Consider the following 17,733-nt stretch of genomic DNA (forward strand, 5'->3'; position numbering starts at 1 on the left):
CATAAGCACTGTAATACATTTTTATAAATATAGTTTTCACAACAGCAAAAGAAAAAAATGTACCTCAGTTTTTTGGCCCTCATTTTCAATTTGGATCCTATTTTATAGGACATTTGTGTCATATCCTTAATGGCATACCTTTCATGTAACCTCCTTAGCACTCTTGTCATGACTCACATTTAGCCTTTATCTACAAATAGGGTCCAACCGGTGCATATGGTGTACAGATCCACAGACAAACAGGCAAACGAGCCAGTCAGGCAGCAACTGCAGCCGGTACTGACCTGTGTGACACATCTCTCAACCCTGAAATCACTGATATGATTTGACAGTAAGATTGCAGAATTCAAAATGTTTCATAGTTTTAAAATATTTATATCATGTTTTGGGTTAAGAGGTAGTTTGTATTTAAGGGCAAAGAGCGCAGACTCACTTCCTGTGCTACAAATAGGGTTAAAGTAATTTCCCCCTTTGTGGCAGTATGTGTATACATGTCACAGACATGTCAACTGCTTGTTTTAAAACTCATGGTGTGTAACCTGTCTCCTCAAAACCATGTAAGATTACCTGTTCCTAGTGATGGACAGCGGGCAAACACTCACACACAAACACCCGTGCACGTACACACACACACACACACACACACATACACACAATCTCTCTCGCATACACTCACACACAGCAGAAACCAGATGCTCTGTGCTATGTGAGAATGTCTATCCTTTTGTGTGTGTGTGTGTGTGTGTGTGTGTGTGTGTGTGTGTGTGTGTGTGTGTTATGTGATATCCACAGGTCTTGTTCCATGGGGAATGACTAAAGCTCTATACCTGAGCTGCTCCTCTGAACAGACTGCTCAGACCGAGGCTGAATGTGTTCATCTGTGCATTGGGAGACTTTTCTTCTCAAAAAGCTCCAGAAGATTTAAGGGATATGCCAAGCCACAAGTAGCATGATTGTGTGAGTGTGTGCCCTGTATGTTTTTTTTACCAGTTCAGCCTCTCCACTCAGCAGGATGAAGATCTTTGTGTGGTTGGTGTGGATTAGCGCACTGCTAAAAGGTAAGACACACAACAAACTCTGTGACCGCACAGAATTACAGATGGACTGGATGACTTCATTCCATCGGATATGGGTTGCACTGTTTCGTGTAATTGTACTGGGAATACGCACTCGCCTGAGGTGAATTGGTTAGTAGTTTAATTTAAATTTAAATTTAATTTATAAAAAAAACAATAGATTTTATGGTGACATCAGGGACAATACATGACACACAAATCTAGGAAACCATAAATGACGATGCAATGAAAATGATAACTAATGCAATGCAAATGATTACTAATGCAATGGGGAAATTTAATTTCTGTCTGTTTCGCTCTCCTGATTGCTTCATCCGGCATTCTGACTTTTAAAGTGGGTGTGTTCACAAATCGCAAGAGTTTGTACATTTGTGCTTTTTGAGGATGTTGTTCCTTTGTTCATATGGCTCCTGAGGTTTTTTGTCTCTAAACTGGTAAAACCTTTCGGCCGGGTGCCTGTGTGTGTGTGTGTGTGTGTGTGTGTGTGTGTGTGTGTGTGTGTGTGTGTGTGTGTGTGTGCAGTAATCCCTAATTCTACATCCCTACTGTCACCTTGCAGTGGTGGGTGGGGCTCACGGGCGGTATGCGCAGAAGCTGCTGAATGACCTGATGGAGAACTACAACTCTGCCCTGCGGCCTGTGGACGACACAGACAAAGCTCTCAACGTCACGCTACAGATCACTCTCTCACAGATCAAAGATATGGTATGTACACACACACACACACACACACACAGTAGATAAGACACTTTGACAGTGGACAACTCACTAACGTGTCATGTGGTCTATTTTTGCTCTGGTGTGGCCATGGTCTGGTATGGTGTGCCAAACCACAGCATGCAGCGTGTGACCTTCTTCATGCTTCATGCAGCTGTTCAAACACCCTGCTACAGTAATGGCGGTGACATGACACATGTACAGGAATAAGACTGTGTGCATGTGTGGGGAGTATATGGCTCTAAGTCTGAAATGGTGGGGAGGCTTTAGGGAGTTTGTGCTTTCAATTATTTATTTTTCAAATATACGTAGATAAAGGCAGAGAAGGCAATTAAACATTTTAGCAAATATTGAATCTATAGTCAGAACAGTAGTATTTGCTTATTTGTTTGAATCCAATCCATGCAAGACGTTTCAAAGTTGGACTCCAAATATATTTTAACTCTGAACAGACTCTTCCACGAGTACATCACTACATCATCATCAATTGAATTCAACTTCCTGCTTTTTAATCATAACTCCTAATCTGCATATCAGACTGGATTGATCTGAGAACTGATAGAAGCTGGCAGAATTTAAGAGATAAAAAATGTCATGTACAGACAAGAAGAACCTCCTCTAATTAAAAAGGCTATAGTGAAAATATGAATCAGTTAATTGAAAATGAAAGATTGTTTTTAGTGTTGTAGTACACAGCACTCAGGTCAAATGTTTTTTAAAACTGATTTCTTTCAATGCTGCGTTCTACTGAGCCCACTGTAGGTTGGTACTGAATGACCCAACTAGTTCTTCCTCTTGCGTGTGTGTGCATGTGTGTGGTTGTTTAGGATGAGCGGAACCAGGTGCTGACTACTTACCTGTGGGTGCGTCAGGTCTGGTACGATGCGTATCTGCGTTGGGACAAAGAGGAGTATGACGGGCTGGAAGTCATCAGGATCCCCTCAGAACTGGTCTGGAGGCCAGATATCGTACTTTACAACAAGTATTACACACACAGAGACACACACACACACAGAACCACAGACACACAGACGCACAGACACACACAGACACACACAGAACCACAGACACACAGACACACAGACACACACACACACACACACACACACACACACACACACACTCACACACACACACACACACACACACACACACACACACACTTTATATTCACAGAGCCATTGAGGCACACATACATATTATACCTAGATTCCCATCTAGTCCTCACCTCTCTGTCTGGTGTGTGTGTGTGTGTGTGTGTGTGTGTGTGTGTGTGTGTGTGTGTGTGTGTGTGTGTGTGTGTGTGTTCTAAGTGCTGATGAGGAGAATAAGGATGGCCCTCCTGAGACCAATGTAGTTCTGCGCTATGATGGTGAGATCACCTGGGACTCTCCCGCCATCACTAAGAGCTCCTGTAAGGTGGATGTTGCCTATTTCCCCTTTGACAGCCAAGAATGCAACCTCACCTTTGGCTCCTGGACATACAACGGAAATCAGGTATCCTGCCAAAACAAAAACCAACATCAGTGCATTTGGAGAAATGAAACCCATTCACAAAGCTGCTGAAAGGAAAGTTTATGAAGGAGGGCCTAGATAAAAGTCCAGTCCTGAGAAATACTATTGACATACCCTCACAATAAGTGTTCCTTAGCTGGACCGCTAAGAGAAGTCACAAGGCCTGGCTCAAGTCTTGTGACAACAGTTGACATGGGCAGAAGAGGTCAGGAGGTATCAATAATTACACCTGTGCTTTCATGTACTGCCACCTGTATAAACAGGCCTGTTCAAGTACAGGCTAAATCTGGCCCTTTTCATTCAGAACTTCTCAAATGATCTCAGTTAACCTCTACATTGCCACATTAGTTTCTCTGCTATCTGGGGCTGTAGATAAAGCCGCAGAAAACTTGAACGTTCCAAGACACACGTTTGCTACTCACACATGCTCCCTCCTGCCACTCTAGACCGGTACGGAAACTGTACCCTGTGTCTAAGAATGGGACAATGTTTGGACTGGATAAAGTAGCCCGAGGTAACATGTGCTTTATGCTTAACTGAATAGTCCTTTGTCTATACATACTCACAAGATGTATTCATGGTTTGGCCTAGAGTTTGTAACGTGCAATAGCATGCACTAACATGTACATGTATTAAATCCAGGTCATTTCCCCACTTACATGAGCACAAGATACCAACAGGCTACATGTCACCAATAAAAGCAATTTAGCTTATTCATTTCTGTGCAAACTCACATGCAGCCTCAACCAGTGACCAAGTCTTCATCCCACCTGTGATATTGTCATGTCAGGTTGACATCATGCTGGACAAGGACAAGCAGGAAGGGGACCTGTCAGACTTTGTGGAGAACGTGGAGTGGGAGTGCCACGGCATGCCGGCTAAGAAGAGTGTGATCATGTACGGCTGCTGCTCGGACCCGTACCCGGACATCACCTACACGGTGCTTCTGCAGCGCCGCTCCTCCTTCTACATCTTCAACCTGCTGCTGCCCTGCTTCCTCATCTCCTTCCTGGCCCCGCTGGGGTTCTACCTGCCCGCAGACTCCGGAGAGAAGGTCTCGCTAGGGGTGACGGTGCTGCTGGCGCTCACCGTCTTCCAGCTCATGGTGGCCGAGAGCATGCCTCCCTCAGAGAGTGTGCCGTTGATCGGTGAGCGCGTTTTCAGTGTTATGTCCGTTAGCTGAGCTCAAGATTGCAGCTGATAAGCCAGTTCAATGTATTCTCTCCTCTCTCTCTCTCTCTCTCTCTCTGTGTGTGTATGTCTATGTGTATGTGTGTTCCATCCCAAAGGGAAGTACTACATTGCAACAATGACCATGATCACGGCGTCTACGTCACTGACCATCTTCATTATGAACATTCATTTCTGTGGGGCGGAGGCAAAGCCGGTTCCTCACTGGGCCAAAGTCCTCATCATTGACTACATGGCCAAGCTGTGTTTTGTGTACGAGGTGGGGGAGAGTTGCACCTCACCTGGTGGCTCCAACAACCTCCTCTACACTGATGAGCTCATGGGCAGTGGCTATCAAGATGATGCTTACTATGGCAACAACTATCATGAGAGTGGTCACTATGGAAACGGCCACTACAACCAAAGCCATGACAATGGAAACTACCGCCACCACAACCACCACAACAACCTTAGCGACGGCCGTGTCCAGAGGAATGGGCCACAGAGGGGAGGGGACAGGAGGGGACGAGATCCACCCATGCCACATATCATGCGAGACTCAAACGTCCACATCCCCGCTTACGATCCATTAGAGGAGAAACTGAAGGCCAGTGATCTGTCCATCCCTGAGAAACTACAGGCATATGGCTACAATCAAGGCAATGACTTCAGCCATGAGTGTGCTTACAGAAGTAGCAACAGTTATGGCAATGGAGGCGCAGTCCAACGGAGCTGCTCTTGTGGAATGCCACAGAAGGTTGTGCGGAACATTGAGTACATCGCCAACTGTTACAGGGAGCAAAGGTCACACCAGGCTAAGGGTGCTGAGTGGAAGAAGGTTGCAAAGGTGATGGATCGTTTTTTTATGTGGATCTTCTTCATCATGGTCTTCCTCATGAGTATCCTTGTCATTGGTCAAGCAGCTTGAGGGAGATTGACTTTAAACTATGAATTCAAGATGGCTGTGGTCACAACTCAAACAAGCAGCCAGTCAGAAGCTCTGAACTGTGTTCATCAGTTCTGTAAAGCAGCCACAGTCACTGCTGATGTGATGGGAGACACTGCAATGAAAATAAACATATTTTGAACTCTATTCTCAGTGCATTACAGAAATGGTGTAGAGCAACAATTTAGTTCACTTAACTTATAGTATCAAGTATAGAGTAAGAATGAAGCCATCACCAAACCATCTTTAATGTCAGACACAGAGTAACAAACTCTGACCCATCATCTCACAATCAGTGGGTACATGTGGGAGTTTATCTTTGCTTTGTAGGGTGGGAGTTTTGGCTGTAGCCAATAGAACATTTATCTGCCATTCTGTACCACTCTCCCCCGATAATTATACCTCTGACCGTCCTTTCTCTCTCTTCACAATGACTTTATAGTCAGACCTAGCCTGCTAAGCGGCACAGAAGTACAGAGGCGCCGCATAAACTCTGAAGCAGATCTGGCCCTGGTGTTGCAGAGCTAAGATTCGCTCTGTCACTATAGCTACTTGGGCTCTTATAGCTAAGATTCGCTCTGTCACTTTAGCTACTTGGGCTCTTATAGCTAAGATTCGCTCTGTCACTTTAGCTACTTGAGCTTTTATAGCTAAGATTCGCTCTGTCACTTTAGCTACTTGGGCTCTTAGCTAAGATTCGCTCTGTCACTTTAGCTACTTGGGCTCTTATAGCTAAGATTCGCTCTGTCACTATAGCTACTTGGGCTCTTAGCTAAGATTCGCTCTGTCACTTTAGCTACTTGGGCTCTTATAGCTAAGATTCGCTCTGTCACTATAGCTACTTGGGCACATGCCTTCAAAAGAGACTGGCGTTCATGGGAATAGTTTGTCAATCTGGTCTGGCTTCAGTTTTTTCCATTTAGAAAGATCTTAACCATTACCTCTTAATACTTCATGAGCAGGTGGGAGATTAATACTTAATATGTGGGTGTGTTTACATGTGTGTGTGTGTGTGTGTGCATGCTTCTCTCTCTGTGCACTGTAAGATAATCTGTGTCTGGCATGAACACACATTAATAATACACACTTAAAGCTCTTACGGACACTGAAAAGAAACTTGGACGGAGGATCACACGTTCCCAATCCCTTTTGCAGATTGAGTTTAGAGCACATTTTTGTATATCTATGTATGAGGCAAACATGACTCTTTTCACTTACGTTTGACTTCCTGGTCTTTGTAGAACATCTGCTGAAACACCGCCCCCTTGTGATGAATTCTGAAACCAAACATTTGTGTCCAAGTCACGTTGTCTCATAAATAAAGTCATTTAATCAGAACGGCAGACGAGCTGTATAGAGCTAACCCTAGGAGGCCAGTGATTATTTGTGTGGAAAATGAAAACTGCTTTGGCAAAATGACATGTATGTAAAAACTCCAATATAGGCTACATATTGATATAAATGTTTCGCCACAGCTGTGGAACTCACACAAGATGGGCTAACAGTTAAGCATGATTTATGTATTGTAGATTTGTAGTCATTCAAATAGATGTTAATGAGTTTAAACAAGTTACAGGTACATACATTTTATATTATCACTATACATACACATATAGAGTTAAAGGTTCAGTTCAACCTGGGCACTATTTTCAGATCTTTTTGGGTCCAAACTTTTAGAAAGGTCAATTAACTATCAAAATCGGTTCAAACATGCTATAACATGCTATAGAATGTAATCCCGTGGGGCAAGCATCTGTGTCAAAGTAAACCACTTCTTTTTTTCGTGTATCTACTATGGATCCATACGGAGATAGACTTGTGTCTGTTTACCTCAATAACTGTAAAGAAACTAAATAGAAAATGACTGTGTCTAGTTTCTGTAAGTTAAGTTTCAGTTTCCTGAAGTTTCCCTTTACCTACAAACTACCTACTAAAATCAATCAGACGTGACATTTATTGTATTTTTTAAAATGCTTTATTCAACTATTTAACCACTATAAATACATAAATGCCAAATAAGCTTTTAACAAACAATGCATGATAGAAAACAGCTCCACAAAGGGAAATTCTAGAACATTTGGCAATAAGGCACACTAAAAACCCTTACACACTACAATCCTTTCAAAAACTCTCTCACTAAATATGTGTTGTTCGTTTTGCATGTTATTCTTTCTTTGAAGTAGCCAGAACAGGGACTATCAGCACTTCAAGTGAAAGCTGCAGGCGAGGAGGATGTCAATGAGAGTGAGGTAATAATGGGGATAGAGAAATGATTGGCCAGTTCCTGAAGCCTCACCAGGCCGGCCAATCGCTTGCCACTCAACTCAACTCAACTCAACTCACATCACCATCCTTTCCAAACTCTTGGCTCACGCACTATTGGACGCTTTGGCAAACCAGACATGCTGCATTGCTGCATTGCTTCATCTCTAAATTAAGCGCATGGAAAGGAAACAAAAAAAACATTTCTCTTAAAATATATTATCGCTTTTCTTCGTACTTCATACACAACATATTTTAAGCATATATTAAATATATATCCTTACTCTGTGATAATAAACAAGTCTACCAGTCTTATAAGGCCACAAAATAAATCTGAACAACACTGCCATAGTACAACAAAGCACACTACCACACCAGATCTGATAACAACCCTTAAGGTGTGTATGTGCACGTGTGTGTGTGTGTGAGTGCGTTCACATATGTGTGTGGGTGGGAATGCGTGTACGTGTGTGTGTGTGTGGTAAAAGGCTGTATGTGAGTATGTATACACAGTGAAAAATGGTCCTTCATATAGGTTATAAGATGGATTGACAGTGATGAGGCTACTTGTCACAAGCATGGTTTCTCTTCAGAACAGTTGTAAATGTAATTGTAAATGCACTCCTTCTGCACTCTTAAGTGAGACTCAGTTCAGATACGTGTCAAAACTCCAAAGGACAGAGTGGGCAGGACTGAAATAGGTTCCAAGGTGACCATATAAGACTCAGTCCTCTGTTATACTTCCTCTGCCATTTCATGGGCTTGGAAACACAATAATGTAAAACATCAAAATATTGAAAAAAAAAAAGGAAAAAGTGGCCTTGACAGACCAGCCATGATGTTTCGCTGGTCCAATAACCTATACGAGCCAATGGAGAGATAAAGCTCTTCCTGAATGTGTAGGAGGAGACACAACCAGTCTTTCTCCATTCATTCACTGGAATTGTTACCTTCACAGTGGCTAAACCTAAGAGCTAAACAGATTTAATCAAATAACAACGTAAGAAACAGCAAATGAACTAGATGTCCACACGCGACGGTGGCAAACACTCCCATTCACACACATTGTGTGCATTCCCCACACATTCCCAACATCCAGCAGCACATTAAGAGTGCTCAGGAGCAGTGAGAGACTTTCATCGCCAGAGAACTTCAAACCAAAGTAGATTAACCACCAGTCAGAGGGTTTTTACCTTCCGGAAACTCTCAGGGAACTGTCAGTGTGTCAGAGTGAGTGAATCAGAGACGCTAAAAAGAGCACAGGGAGCTACCAGCACAGAGGAGGAAAACAATAAGCTAATATCGAAGCTTCAGTCACTGTGGCTGATCAGCTCAGATGAACTGCACTGCAGCTGCCTGAGGTTATGCTGAAGTCACAGCTGTGATCTGCTGTGATCTGCTGGGGAAGGGATGTCACAACAAACATGAGGGGCTCACTTCACTTGAAAAAAGGCTCTTCACAAGGATTCAGCATTGTGAAATACTCAGCTACCCACTGTGTTAAATGTATGTGTCAGCCTTCTTGATACCATTCAGTCAGCAATATTTGGGACTTGTTGCCACAGTGTGTGATTTTTTTGTGGTTTTTGCCGGGAACAACAGTCATATGACTACACGAGGATTAATAAACTTCTGCTCCTGATGCTCTGAGCTCAGGACGTGACATAGTGCCGATGGTGAGCCACTCAGTCCACTACACATGTACCCTGCAGAGCTAGTTAAGGCACAGATGCGGGTTGGTCTCATCAGTCTAGGATAAGCACAGGGCCTGTCTCAACTCAAAGAAAACTTCTGGTTTAGTGCTACTTTATAAAAACATTTGGCCTTACACAATAGGGAACAGGCACTTTTGAAAGTTTATGGAAAGACTGAAATGTTGGTTGTTCTTGTCTTGCACACTTATTTTTTTTATGCCAACTTCCCAGTTATTTTTCCAGTTTTCAAATAGAGACAAAGGGAGACAAGACGACGTCTCCAGTACATATAGCTCCATACGCAATCTGTTAAAAACCAAGACAAACAAACAAACATCGAATGATATTACCAATAATAACTATTAAAGAAGACAAAAAAGTTTAAAGAAATTGAGCTAAAATAAAACATGGTCATCCAGTGGACGGAAGATAACTCAAAAGTTAAAGTCAAAATGTTCTGTGATAAAATCTCTGCATAAACTCTGCAGACAAAAAGAGAAAATAATTCTTCAGTTGACTTTTACATTTCATGTCAGTAGTTCCATGAGACTTTGAACATTTTTAAAGACATTATTTTTGTCTAACTCTTATCTTGAAAAAAATTCAACAACAACAATGATGAAAAGTCTACCCCAAAGAGCAGCTCATAAATACAGTGTTCTGCTCTCCATAAATACTACACCTCCTTCAGTGTTCACGGTGCCAAAACTACAGAAGGTAGTGTGTGAGGGGGAGGGGCAATGTGGATCGGATTAAAATTGGGAAAGAATGGTCAGATTTCGCTGAGTGGAGTTAAGCTCACATTACATGATTTGGAGAAGGTCACACACCCTTGGGGCTATTGGACAGATGGGTTTGGTAAGAGAGGGTTAGTTTGGTGATTCATGTTGCTTCATCAATGTGATTTTATAGCTACATTAATAAGAGGGACAATAATGATGTCGTGGGTACTGCTGCTGGTCACTTTGTGGTGGTCGGGTTTGTGATGAAGGTTCTTTTGGGTTGGATATGGGTCTTCTCCACATCGGTTGTGTGATGCAAAACTCAAAACCAGGCGAGGGTCTGGTAGATTCTGTTAGCCGTGAGCTATCATTTCTTTACTATTAGTTACTTCTTAAGTATTTCTTCATGGAAGTCTTGGCATTGGTTGTTTTGTGGCCGAGTACTCTGGAGACTCCATCAGTAGGTCTGGTAGATGTCGTGGAGGGGCATCTGAAAGGTTGCCGTGGGAAACGCCTGAGGGACATAGCCATAGCCTCCATAGGCTGCTGCGGCCACAGCGGCATTCTTCTGCAGCGCTGCGAGAGTGGCCGTGTTAGCAGTGTGAGCGGTGAGTGGTAGATAGCCTGCCCCATACAACCCTGCGGGGATGCGCTGCATATTGTGGGCCATAGCATACACAGGAGTTATGGGTCTACCCTGTAAGAGCAAAAACAAAAGCAGTTAGCAGTCTGTCAATTGTAGTGCAAGTCAACTTGTGTGTACAACTATACAATATATATTTGTGTATCTATACAGCACCTGATAGGGAGGCGGTGTGGAGACCGAAGGTAGAACAGCAGTGCCAGCAGTGTGGTCATGCTGTAGAGTGAGAGGATTGATGAGGTGTTCCACTCCATGAAGCTTCCCATCATCCATCATCTTTGGAGCAGCGCTGGTAGAAAACACAGGGTACTGGCCGCCTAAACCTGGGAGAGCCACTGCGGAAACACAGCGAGAGCTTATCATTTCACAGTACTTTCCTTTGGTAGGTGTATTCTGAAAAGTCAAATAGCAACATTTCACAGCGGAACATTAACTGAGCGAGCATTGATCAAAAAGCGATCTGGCAATCAAATCAAACCAACAAATTATCTTCTAAAAACCTACTTCTTCTACAAACCTACTTCTTCATCTACTTCTACCTACTTCTACTTGTCTTTCTCCTTGTTTCTCTCTTTCTCTGTCTCAGGGGCAAAGGAAAGAGTTTGAAGAGAGAATTGGATAAAGCAACAAAGTGTGACTTGGATTAACACTTTCTGTCTCCTGGACACACAACACACACATTGTTGTATCTAGGGGCCCTGGATTAATGCTGATTTAGTGATTATACTTCTTAGTGTGTGATTTAGCATAACTCGCTTTCTTACAACAGTGCGCTCAGATGAGGTTCCATGGAGAAATACATGTGACAGAGGGGGGGGGGGGGGGAGAGAGAGAGAGAGAGAGAGAGAGAGAGAGAGAGAGAGAGAACTGCTGATTGTCTTTCTTCCAGCAGGGAGCAGTAGAGAGAATGTAAACAGGATAATTAAAGGCTCAGTCTGTGATTCTGGCCCCTCCCTTTGGTGCTTCTGAAACAAGGTGTTGATTGGTTGGCTGGGATAGTGAACGGCTCGGATGTAGTGATTTGGAATAGTGAATTTGAGCGCACTCACACAATGGCCAGCTTGGCCACACACACACACACACGCACACACACAGCGCACAAGCATAGACTGACCTGTACCAGGCTTCATGCCCATAGTGTTGACTGTCATTTCCAGGCCTGGTGCGAGCTCGTAGCCTTTGTCTGGCAGCCGACCCTTGCCGTCATGGTAGCGGCTGTAGATGCCGCGCCCCGCTGAATACCCTCCCAGGTATGACCCCCGTGGGCCAGGGGTGCGGGTGGCCACACCTGCTCTGCCACGACCCCTCACCGTACCTGCTGAACACACACACCCACACACTAACACAGTTAGGCCAAATCAACCGATTTGCATTAACATACCCAGAAGATGTCAGGCACAATACAGTCACACGCTCAGAGCAGGAAGAGGGAGTTGGAGGGGGGGGCTCCTAATGTTATTAGTGGCTGTGGCTTCTAGTGTGTTCTTGGTTCTGCCAATTGTTTGTTGCAATTGTAGCTGTCAATATTGTGTCATTGCCTTTGTTCTTGAGTGTTTTTGGCTTACAATCATACCGTAAGGCTCGTGAGATCAGAGATCAGTTTACGCGTAGGGCCATGACAGTGAAAATGTAACTTAGAAACTAACAAAGTTGGGCAGTATCACCTGACTTATTGTTTCTGAAATGTGGTACTCCCAAATACAGCCATCCCTTATACAGATTTGTAGTGTTAGAAATCCCAGTTGTTCCAAAGAGTTACCAAAAAAAGTCACAGTGCCTAAACTGCCTCTAGTTTCCAGCTCTTTATCTAATCTTGAAAAACTCATACCTCTTTACTAGTATACCCTTGGACCATCTGAACATCTGTTTTTTTTTATTAAAACAGTTCATTATAAAGTTTGTTCACCACGTTAAAGTACGCACCTTAACAAGAGTCGTTTCAAAACAAACATATTTCATCTTTAGGCATTTGCAATGTGTTAAGCAATATGCAAAATGGGAGCTCTACTGACAAGTTTGCTTTGACGGTGACCTTTTTGAATGAAAGTGCCAATTTCCTCTAACAGCCATAGTCATGTCACAGTCCATTGACAGTACAATTAGCCAGGCACTTAACCCATTACAATGTCTGTAGGAAACCCGTGATTTGCATATACATTTAAATCACTATGCATCTGGGACAACTGTCAGCCCTTAGCAAGAATTATTATTGGGTTACCAAGTCAGTTGAAAAATAGGCGGAATCGACTGATAGTGCCTTGGTAACTGCCATCATGCATAACAATTGATATGCATCGTGGGTTGCATGGTGAGTCGGGTTACCCACCAGGCTTCGACTTTGCTTGAAATCAACAAGCAATATTTTGACAAATCATGGTGTGGTACGGTCCCAATGAAACCTAAGTCTGATTCTGTTATGCTATCGGATGAGCTTAACTGGTTGTCTTTTGTTTCGCCCCAAAAACATGTAGTCGTTCTCCATTTCCAGGCTAGAACTGCGGAGGATGATTGAAGAAACCTGAGACTGGGCTTGAGATTGCGAAACCAAAATCAACATGACCCAGAAGTTATGACACGGAGGCCTATTTTTTTTTCTCGATAAGGAGTCGAGTACGGGAAGAAGTGATTCTTTAAACAAGGAGGCAGTAGGCTACATGAGATGAGGAATGGAACAGAGTCGTGTGGACTGATATCTGGACCGGGGGAAAGTTAGACACGAGATGGGATGATGTGCGGAGTCAGTCAGGTGAAGTGAAATTTGTCCCGCTCACGTCTTCCTCTCTAGACACAAACCCACAATACGGACAAAGATGATTGGCTGAGCAAACCGTCACCCGGACACAACTAATGATCTGTCAAACACAATTTTACTTGATCACAGTTTCATCCCAGATCAACGCTTTCATTTGTCACTTCCAACTGTGATCTATTGGATCTGCATGAGCAGTGATTACTACAGGCTGGATGATCTTACCTCTGCCGGTGCACTTTCAGTTTAGCTTGATGAGGGCACTATAGGGGTAGTCATAGTATGAGAATGTGCTGTTGCAGTATGTAGGTTTTAGGTTGCAGTATTTCAGTGCCTATAGCTAGCATATACATATGCTTGTGCAGTATGTAGGTTTTGTATTTTCCTTCCTATAGAAGGTGATCACACCTGTGTAGTACAGAGGGTGGTGCTTCAGTATGGACCAGTAGTGTTTGTCCAGGATGTAGTAGATTATAAACAGTATGTATGCTTGAAGTACATCAGTGGCTTACTGTAGCATCTATTTCACTGTGGTGCTTCAGCGTCTGAGTATGGATTTACCTTTGCTAAAGTATTCGCGGTTGGGACCGATGAGGGTGCTGTAGGGGTAGCCGTAGTATGCAAGAGTGTAGGGGTCACACTGGTACACAAAGCCCTGCTGGCTGGTCTCAGGGACTGCTGCTGCCGCTGGGCTGCTCGAGCCCTTTGTAGCCTTCTGGTAGCGGGTGTACTGTTCTTTATCCACTGGCTTAGCCAGGGTCACCTCGATGCAGGACCCTTCGATCTCTGTAGCGTTCAGGTTGTCCATGGCGACCACTGCATCGTCCCGGCTGGCAAAGTGTATGAAGGCGTAGTCCCGGATCTTCTTGACTCGCTCCACACAGCCGGGGTTGAACTGGCCAAAGATGTGGCGCAGCGTCTCCTCGGCCGTCTCCATCATCAGGTTTCGCACGTACAGGATCTTCACCGTTTCCATGATGTCCTCATCCACGTCGATCTCAGGCTCGGCCCAGTCCACGGCGATCTGATGACCCCACAGCTGGAAAAAGGTCATCACAGTTTCACAGTGAGTGTGGGTGAGTGAGCGTGTGAATGTACGTCACATCCTGGCATCAGCATACGTGTACGTAGGTGGCATCCTGGCATCAGCTTCCTGTAGCCATCGCTTTAACAGCAGTTGCCAGGCTGGTTCTTGGAAAGTGTGTATTGTGTTAATGGAATGTGTACATGTAAACCAGTTTGCATTAAGCTGTTGTGAATATGTATGCATGAATTTCCATCTCTGTGCGTGTATGAGCGAAACTGTGTGTATATGTGTGGGTGCAAGCCAGTTTATATATGTGTGTGTGTGTGTGTGTGTGTGTGTGTGTATGTGTGTGTGTGTACCTGTATACGTCCTGGCATCAGCTTCCTGCGGGCCATGGCGGCTGCGCGGTGTGACTCATATTCGACGAAGGCGAAGCCACGATTCTTCATCTTGTCAGCAGCACTGGCGTACACAATGACGTCTAACACCCCCTCCGTCACCTTGGACACCTCCTCCATGATCTCCTCGCGTTTCTTGGTTTTGGGGATCCCCCCAATGAAGAGGCGGCAGTTGTCCACGCTCCCGCACACGCCCAGCAGCCGGCCTGGCCGCACCTCGTAGTTGTTGAGCTCTCGGACGGCGCGCTTGGCCTCGTGCTTCAGGGTGTACATCACAAATGCATAGCCGCGGTTCTTCCCGTCAAAGTCCATCATCAACCGCATCTCGTAGATGTGGCCCACCGACTCAAACACGGGCACCAGCTCGTCCTCGTAGACATCCCGGGGGATCTTGCCCACGAAAATCTCGCAGCCTCGTGGGGGGGAAGTGCCTTCCCAGCCTGGGGGTGGACCATACTTGCGTTGGCCATTCTCCTGGATCATCCTGTAGCCCGTGCGCTCCATCAGGGCCAGCAGAGCTGCTTCATTCTGAGCTCCGGCCACGCCCTCAGGGACGGCACACACAGATTTAGAGTTGGAGGAGGGGCTTGCGTTACTCATGGCGACGGCACAGGCGGAGTCTTCTGCTGTCATTCTGACACATCTAATCACAACTAAAGAACGGAGCAGAAAAAAGACACTGTTTTAATGACCTGACATTACTTAGCACACACAGCACATGGAAAACAGGTTTTTATTAACCCCTAGAACTCCAACCAGTAGAGGAGCTTTGATCTGCCACTGTTTCTCTCCCTTCACTTCAGACACCTGATTCATGGTTGTTCAGAGATCCACTGAATAATCCTGCACGGATATTTCTACCAAGCACTGCTGCTGCTGCGTTTCTCTCACACAGACACACTTACCCAATTTGACTTCAAAATGGAAATAAATAAAATGGTTAATGATGAAGTTGTTAGGATTAATTACACATGAATGTTTGTTGATCCCTCTCTACCAGGGACAGGAAAAGAAAGCTCATTCCTGGTCAGTCATGTGACTGAGTTGTTAAGCAACCTGCACCGTGACTCTTGCTCATGGTGGGAGCCCTAAAAGCGTTATATCCTCATGAAGGTGAAGTAATAATGTCATTGAGACACATTCAAGCGGAGACAAGATATCCCCACGCCACACACACACACACACACACACACACACACACACACACACACACACACACACACACACACACACACAGACACACACAGACACACACACACACACACACACACACACACAGACATCTCTTCATCTGAAAGTATTTCAGTATTCCTGTCTGAATTAAACCAGAGCCACTGGCAGTCTGCATCATATGAATGGAGGCTGAAAGAGGGATTTCAAAAGGCATTAAATGAAAGCATAAAATACCATTTTTAACTTCAGGCAGGGAAATGGAGTACTGTTCATCTATGGCATGTCCAAGGTTTCACTGCAATCTTCCAGGAAATCAGATCTTTCAGAAAACCTTCCTCTGAGAAACTACCTAAGAACCTAATCTCTCTTTCTCCACTCCCTCCCTCTCTCTCTATCTCCCAAACACATACAGAGAACCATTTCTGTCTTCCACCCAAGAAATATTGCTTCCTTCTGGGAGTATCTAAGCAAGGAGGGAGGGCAAAATGGAAAGAGAGAGAGAGAAGAGAGAGAGACAGAGAGAGATTATTCATTCTCTAGAATGAAGGCCTCGTTCCCCCATTGTACCTGCCTGGCAAAGTTGACCTTTACAACGGAGTGTGTGTGTGTGTATGTGTGTGTGCGTGTTTGTATGTGTGTGTGTGTGTGTGTGGTATTAAAGAAACCTGAGGCAGCAGCTGGTGGATGATTAACCATGGGTAACACAAATTACTGCTTACACACATACACACACACACACACTCTCTTGCGCGCGCTCTCTCTCTCTCTCTCACACACACACACACACACACACAAAGTAATGCAGGGTAATAGAAACCTAGAAGAGAGCCTCTCTGCTAGCATCACAAGAAGGTGGGGTCAAAAGGGTATGACAGGGCAACCCACAGTCGTGCACGCACGCACGCACACACACACACACACACACACACACACACACACACACACACACACACACACACACACACACACACAAAAAGGCTATACTGGTTAAAGTATGTGTTTATTGGTTTATTGCTGATTGTTGATTGACAGCATCTCCTGATCGTATGTGACTTTATGGCCTACTAGCGGTCAGGATATCAGCAAAACAGGGACTGGGGCAAAACACTGAGAGCTCAGGCTGGGGGGGTGGGAAGAGCTTTTTGTGTCTCTGCCATCCCAGGCACTTTTTTGTCACATTACCTCTACGCATCATCAGTGTCTTTAAACACACGGACACGGACACAGAGGAAACCAGGCCTAGACCATTTTTATGTCAAGTTTAATTCAGCCCAGGCTCCCGCCACTGAAATGCATATGTTATCATGCAGACTTCGTTTTAGGAGGGGGAACTGTTGATGTAAACCTGATAATTTGAATAAGGAATGAATCACTGCTGCTTAAAGGGTAAAACATTATCTCCAATGCACTATTTCTTAACCTAATGGCTTAAGGGGTGTGTGTGTGTGTGTGTGTTTGTTTGCACATGATAACACAGGTGTGATTAGGGTGAAACGACTAAGAGTGTATGAGGCTATGTGTACAGGAGTAATTGCTTTTCAGAAATTTTGAATTCAGTTTCTCTCTCCCTCACTCTCTCACACACACATAAACACTGAAATTGTGAATTCAGTTTCTCTCTCCCTCCTTCTCCCTCTCTCT

At 44.5% G+C, this 17,733-nt stretch overlaps 2 protein-coding genes across 6 annotated transcripts in view; one reads left to right on the forward strand and one right to left on the reverse strand.

Moving 5' to 3' along the window:
* Nucleotides 1–1,613: 1,613 nt before the first annotated feature.
* Nucleotides 1,614–7,536, forward strand: chrna9a (cholinergic receptor, nicotinic, alpha 9a; the record flags this gene model as incomplete). Its single annotated transcript, XM_031560305.2, has 5 exons — nucleotides 1,614–1,781; nucleotides 2,621–2,775; nucleotides 3,107–3,290; nucleotides 4,099–4,456; nucleotides 4,598–7,536. Coding segments are annotated over 5 exons (1,674 nt in total), but the record flags the coding sequence as incomplete, so codon positions are not given.
* Nucleotides 7,537–9,905: 2,369 nt separating this feature from the next.
* The window catches only part of rbm47 (RNA binding motif protein 47), an 18,990-nt gene continuing 11,162 nt past the window's right edge, over nucleotides 9,906–17,733 (reverse strand). For 4 of the 5 annotated variants that reach the window (XM_042702961.1, XM_031559251.2, XM_042702962.1 and 1 more), the window contains 5 exons: nucleotides 14,881–15,572; nucleotides 14,056–14,533; nucleotides 11,860–12,063; nucleotides 10,902–11,080; nucleotides 9,906–10,799 (listed from right to left, as the gene is read on the reverse strand). In XM_042702961.1, the coding sequence (XP_042558895.1) occupies nucleotides 10,560–10,799; nucleotides 10,902–11,080; nucleotides 11,860–12,063; nucleotides 14,056–14,533; nucleotides 14,881–15,552 (1,773 nt within the window). In that variant the 5' untranslated portion in view covers nucleotides 15,553–15,572 and the 3' untranslated portion in view covers nucleotides 9,906–10,559. The remainder of the gene's footprint in view (nucleotides 10,800–10,901; nucleotides 11,081–11,859; nucleotides 12,064–14,055; nucleotides 14,534–14,880; nucleotides 15,573–17,733) is intronic. The other variant, XM_031559254.2, reaches the window with a different exon arrangement.

Source organism: Clupea harengus, chromosome 22 (genome assembly GCF_900700415.2).
Source record: "Clupea harengus chromosome 22, Ch_v2.0.2, whole genome shotgun sequence".
Lineage (NCBI taxonomy): Eukaryota > Metazoa > Chordata > Actinopteri > Clupeiformes > Clupeidae > Clupea > Clupea harengus.